The 5,856-nt window shown below is 38.6% G+C and overlaps 1 protein-coding gene across 1 annotated transcript; it reads right to left on the bottom strand.

The window, feature by feature from the left end:
• Positions 1 to 2,234: 2,234 nt before the first annotated feature.
• On the bottom strand, positions 2,235 to 5,655 carry LOC120018301 (B-cell CLL/lymphoma 7 protein family member B-B-like). The gene is made up of 6 exons (XM_038961430.1): positions 5,480 to 5,655; positions 4,923 to 4,998; positions 4,727 to 4,814; positions 4,334 to 4,504; positions 4,024 to 4,127; positions 2,235 to 3,883 (listed from the first exon to the last, which is right to left on the bottom strand). The coding sequence occupies exons 1-5, from the start codon at positions 5,569 to 5,571 to the stop codon at positions 4,045 to 4,047; spliced, it is 510 nt and encodes a 169-aa protein (XP_038817358.1). The 5' UTR covers positions 5,572 to 5,655; the 3' UTR covers positions 2,235 to 3,883; positions 4,024 to 4,044.
• Between the last annotated feature and the right edge of the window lie 201 nt (positions 5,656 to 5,856).

The following is a 5,856-nucleotide window of genomic DNA, read 5'->3' on the forward strand; positions in this document are numbered from 1 at the left end:
GATGTCTTTTGTTTTTTGCATTGTTGTTTTCTGTTTTTCCTTTGTCTTTCTCTTATTTCTCTTTTGTTCTTTTTCCTGGTTATTGGGGGGGAGGGGTGGAATTATTATTATTTTAAAATCTTACTTTCTCAGGGAGGGGTCTCGGGTGGTTGAGGGGCAGCTCTTGGGTAACTGTGGGGAGGGGGATCTTGGACGACGGTTGAGAATTTGACTTTGTGGAACATCTGTCGACGTGCCCTTGAGCTGGCCGTTGACCCTGGTTGCTTCTGTGTGTCGCTCTGGATGGGAGTCTTTTCGATGACTAATGTGATGTAGTTGTTGAGCGGCTTCCCTGTGATGTAGTTGTTGAGCGGCTTCCCTTCAAGTATATTGTATGTTTTAAATATTCAATTTAAAAAATCAGAATGAAAAAAAAAGGTTTAAAAGTGTTGTGGTGTACTGTTTTTGTTACCTTTTTTCACCTGTGTAATTCTGTCCTGCTATTTCTGGGGTTCCGACTGAATGCAGTGATAAATATTCTGCTCACAATTGACAGCAGCAACATTACATTGACAAGAAGGCTGTTGATATAGCTGTGTTTAGGCATGGCTTCCTTGTTTTGTTTCTCATTCTGCCGGAGTTGACCTAGTATTTTATATTAAACCTACCTTACGCATCCAGTTGTTTCTCACCCACCAAAAATCACAATACGCTGTTTTACATTGTGTTATTTTTGCTGGTCTAATTTCTAAAATGGAAAAGCAGAAGAATCTGTGCGCTCTCTGATAGTAATACTCGTTCATATGGTGATCTTCGATGTCCCAGGTTTGTGGCATTGATTAATAAATTGTTTAATGTTTACTTTAAGTAAGATGTTTATTTGTTATGTATTAAAGGCTTATGTATGCATTGTTCATTTCTTTAAAACAATGTAATTGTTGGAGTTCAGTTGTTTGAAGTGATTGATGGGTGACTAGGTGCATTCTTGTCAAACAAATATGCTTATTCATTCATGATTATGTATACATTCTGCAATTAATTAATCTCGCTTTGAATTGCAAGAATTTTCAGAACATGTCCACAAGTTAGTTCTGAATTGCTTTAATACAGCAGTGCATTCTGACACCATTAATTGAAATAGATTTCTCCTCATTCATATAGTTGGCAGAAATGTTAAGGGATTAAATATAGACCTCCACTGGCTGAAGGAGAAGAGGATCTTGTAAAATAAGGGAATGTTGCTAGTATTCATTTACGTAGCTGGTTAGCTAGCTTCTTTGCAAAAAAATTGCCTAGTATTCATGGCACATTGCAAATATCTGACTGCTACTAGAATAGTATTCTGTACACGACACAAGACCAGATGCATAAATAAGACAACTATTAGTCATATACAATTTGGAACAGTAAATGAAAATGTTCAATATATATTTTGTTTTGGATCAAGGTTGCTAGTAGCTAGCTAGCTGACAGCAAGAAATTAAGTGCAGGAGCTTGTTGTCTTGCATGTCTACTTTGATGCTAATTAGCATTTTCGAATCGGCGAGTAAATAGAGCCAAATATATTGTTAAAAGTCACCTTGTCTGACAAGAGTTTACATGGTTATCAAAACGTCACGCCAGGGAAAGCCTACATGAGACACAGACCTTGTTTGAAGTGGTTCTAAAATGCCCTATGGAAAAAATTAATGGTGAAAAAAAAGGTTTGGGAAATATTTCCGTTTGACCGCTAGGTTTTATGATGCATTCGCTGTGGGGCTCTATGGCAGTGGTTCCCAACCAGGAGACTAGGACCCCTGGGGGTACCTGGCCTTTCCACAGGGGGTACTTGAGAAGACTCATGAGACCATAGGCCTACTGGTAAAATGCACATGTGGGGGTACTTCAGGGGTACTCCTGGCAGAGCAAAATTAATTTGATGGTACAGTAACCGAAAAGGTTGGGAACCACTGCTCTATTGCTTGGGTGGGCTGGTCACCTCCATAACTGTCAAATATATTGACATTGTTGGGCCCCTTCTAGAAAGAGAAAAGATTTTTTGACAATGTCCCGTTGCATTTAGATTCAGTATCCCTGTCTGAAGACATTCTATGCATTACAATTTTGAAAAGTCACCTTATTCCCCTATAATCCACTTTGTTTTATTTTGAGTGAACTATCCCTTACATTCAATAACAAGCAATGGAATATTTCTCATGAAAATGTTTAGTATGACAGGAAAATAGTATTCTTTACAAATAACAAAAACACTAAAATCAGATTTTCACAAGAATTTATACTGAAATTAAATTTCCTACAGTGATAGGAGTTTCTTACTTCCCATGGATTTTAACATTCAACCAAGAATAATTATATAATCTCTATCAGGTGTCAATTTCATGGACTTGTTAAAAACCCACAGTGCTAAGTCTGGAGACTTATGGTCAGTCACGGCCCAACCCTTCTATGTACAGATTGAGGGCTCAAGGCCATGGATTTGCAATCCAATAATTTCCATGAAACAGTGTTGATAAAATACAACCAGGTCAAGTGGTCATCCTATATGGTGAAAAATATTTTAGCCAATTATTTGAGAGTATGGGAGTCAAAAGATGCAAAACACTGCAAACAGAAAACACAATATCTACAACCATATTTTACTATGGAGCAGCGTATATTCCAGCATGTGCATCACTTTTGCAGCACAAAAATAAGCACTTGAGAGCATGACCATAAGAAACATTCTCTGAATTACAATACAAGTGTATTTACACCAAGGTCTTTAACTACCTTTCAACCTCGTTCACCATTCACTTTCAATGCCCTATGAAAATTGAACAAGCAAGATAAAGTATATCAAAAAGGATAGACATGACAAACAGTTTTCTAATCTTATTTGCAAAGCAAAGTACAAACGTAAAAAATGATTTTAAAAACTTCAGCCCATATTCAATCAAATCCAGTGACCGTAATAAGTTTCCCCTCATACTTCCTGTGCTGCTTGGATAAATATATTTAACAAAACAGCACTAACATTGTGAAACAAAAGAAACTCAACCGAACATGAATTAAGATGTGCTCCACTTCATCCCTCAGGATTAACAAACTGATTTGATTGAATAGGGGCCATAATTATTTATATCTGTGCAACTTATACAAATAGCATAATATATGAGACACTTGCCTGACAGAAAATAAATAGTGTATATTTCAGAGCAATAGGCACTTTCTGTGAGCACGACTTTATGTACAGTGTAACGCATTAAACGGCTTAAGATTCCATTTCAAAGCAGAGAAAGTAAAATTGTATTTTAAAAAACAACTTAAAACTGTTAAAACAATAACTTCAACGTTCTTTTTAAATGTATTCCATTTGTAATAACTTGATTAACAGAAATGCATATTTTATAATCATCTATCTACAAATAACTGCCAAAATGAAGTAACCACCAACATAAAGTGTCTTAGTAGGGCGTTGGGCCACCACGAGCCAGAACAGCTTCAATGCACCTTGGCACAGATTCCACAAGTGTCTGGAACTCTATCGGAGGGTGGCGACATTCTGCCACAAGAAATTGCATCATTTGGTATTGTCATACAGTACCATAGGGGCATTTCCATGGTAGCCATAATGGCCTGCCCCAGCATTTTTATACATGACACTAAGCATGATGGGATGTTAATTGCTTAATTAACTCAGGAACCACACCTGTATGGAAGCACCTGCTTTCAATATACTTTGTATCCCTCATTTACTCAAGTGTTTCTATTATTTTGGCAGTTATTCGTATGTCCCATTTGAAGCCTTCAATAAAGCAAGTGCATGGGATGCATGCATGTCCATCCAATCAACTAGTTATCTCAGTACAGCCTTTTTTTCAGTGCAAACCTTCTTCAGTGGAGGGGCTCCTGATCCCTCTTCTTCCTGTTAGAAATATTGGTATTTAAATAAATTGACTATGGTGACTTCTTTCATATTATTAAGAGCTGAAGCCGTTATCAATAATAAAAATTGCAGGAAAATAAAAAAGGTAATATCCTTTATTAATATAGATAACAACTAACCTCTGTGCATGGAGCTTTTACTCAGACACCAAGGGGCAAAACCAGGTCCTCTTTGATCAATGTTGGAGGCTCATCAGCAACTTCATGTGCTGGCTGGGATGGTTCTGCATATAGAGTGATAGACTGAGTGAAACACTTAAAAGGCATTGAGATATTAACTGTAATATAGCCAATAGAGTATACCTCATGTTACATGAGTGACATAATAGCTAGGGCCCAGAGTTTTTCCTAGTCAGGTTACAGGGTCTGGAAAAGCTCCTCGCCCTACATGGGTACAGTGTGATGGTGTAGTATGCTAGGCCAACTGTACCGTCCACACTCTCCTGGCCCAGCATGGGTGGTTGAGCGTCTTCGGTCGTGCGGAGGGTTGTGGTGTGGGGAAGAGGACTGACTGCCTCACTGGCATGCTGGGAGCTGGAGCTGCTGCTGTCCATTTTGGGCTGGTAGATATCAGACAGGAAACTCTGGTTGCTGCATTCATCTGTTTTGAAGAGAACAGGAGCAGTCTTGAACGGTTTCAGATCAATATCATTTTCAATTCAGGAGGTAAATTGAAATTCCATTTAAAAAGTATGTAAAATTGTTTTAATCTGCATTGAGTGAATTTCCACAGAATTGCCCCAAACCCTGTTATATAGAGTATTGCAGTGCTCTAAAACCTGCTCCAAATACAGTGCTGCTTGTGCTGCTCATAGTCAGTCACCTTGGAAATCCAAGGTAGAGCTGGAGTTTTCCAACACCACATCTTTTAGACCTCGAACCTCTCCAGTTATGGATTTGCTCCGGTATACCTGAAAGAGAGGAGAGAGAGTAAAATAGAGCCAGCGTAGTTCCATACACAAATCCATTAAATTCATGAACCATATAATGGCCAGACGCAGCATTATAAGATAACATACCGGTTTAGTGCCTGTCACAGGCACCCACTTGAATATTCGTAGGGATGTGTCTCCCACTGTTACCCACTTCTTCTCCCTGAAAATGAATGTAACAGAACAGAGAATAGATTTACTACATTCAGTAATCAAAAGCATGAACCAAAGATTCTGCTGGCGTTGGCTCATTTACTGGTGGCTATGCATAGGGCTAGGCTATGTAAATAGCCTGTGTGTGATATTATTTTATTTATATGTGCAAGTGCATTTTCTGCCAAATATTCCTGAAAGTCGCCGAGGGAAACTGCTCAGATGGACGATGGATATGTTCAATGTGGGTCACAGTTATATCAGAATGCGTAATATTGTAACAACATATGGACAAGTGTAGCCATTTTGACAGATTGTGAAAAATTCCGTTAGTTCCGCCCATAGCATTACCGGGCTTCGGCAGCCCAGTCTCTCTATTGGCTGTTGTTTCAATCACTCACCAACCCTTCCAATATTTTACGAGTGAAGTTTGATGTGTGGCGTTGCAGATGTTTACATTTCATTTACGTAATCCCCGCGGTTTTACTTACCATTTACGCACTTTTTCAATTGCTGCCAGCACCTTTTTAATATCATCTTTAGCACGACTTCGTGTCTCCGCGCGACCTGACCGTCCGGACATCTTTTGTTGTTGTTACTTTTTGGAGATGTCTTTTCTTGCAACTCCAAACTTGCAGTGTGCCTACTCTTCCATTATACTAATATTCTCGCGAGGTTTTAACACCCATTCTCTTTTCCTAGTGGTTGGTCTGTCTGTTTTCTCCATCCTCCCATCATCTTTGAACCGACGTCATCACATTACCATTGACAGTAAAATAATAGGTTGTTATGATGGGAATGATGAAAATCTGGATATTTTAACCGCATAAATGACATAAACATAATGATTTACATGGTTCATTATATC

Source organism: Salvelinus namaycush, chromosome 23 (genome assembly GCF_016432855.1).
Source record: "Salvelinus namaycush isolate Seneca chromosome 23, SaNama_1.0, whole genome shotgun sequence".
Classification (NCBI taxonomy): domain Eukaryota; kingdom Metazoa; phylum Chordata; class Actinopteri; order Salmoniformes; family Salmonidae; genus Salvelinus; species Salvelinus namaycush.

What these genes read in the sequence shown, in the direction of transcription:
- LOC120018301 (XM_038961430.1), bottom strand. Translation starts at nt 5,571, where the DNA reads ATGTCCGGACGGTCAGGTCGCGCGGAGACACGAAGTCGTGCTAAAGAT. An exon ending in CTGTGACAGGCACTAAACCG is followed by an intron (nt 4,815 to 4,922) that starts GTATGTTATCTT and finishes CCTCTCTTTCAG; the next exon opens with GTATACCGGAGCAAATCCAT. An exon ending in CTCTACCTTGGATTTCCAAG is followed by an intron (nt 4,505 to 4,726) that starts GTGACTGACTAT and finishes TCTTCAAAACAG; the next exon opens with ATGAATGCAGCAACCAGAGT.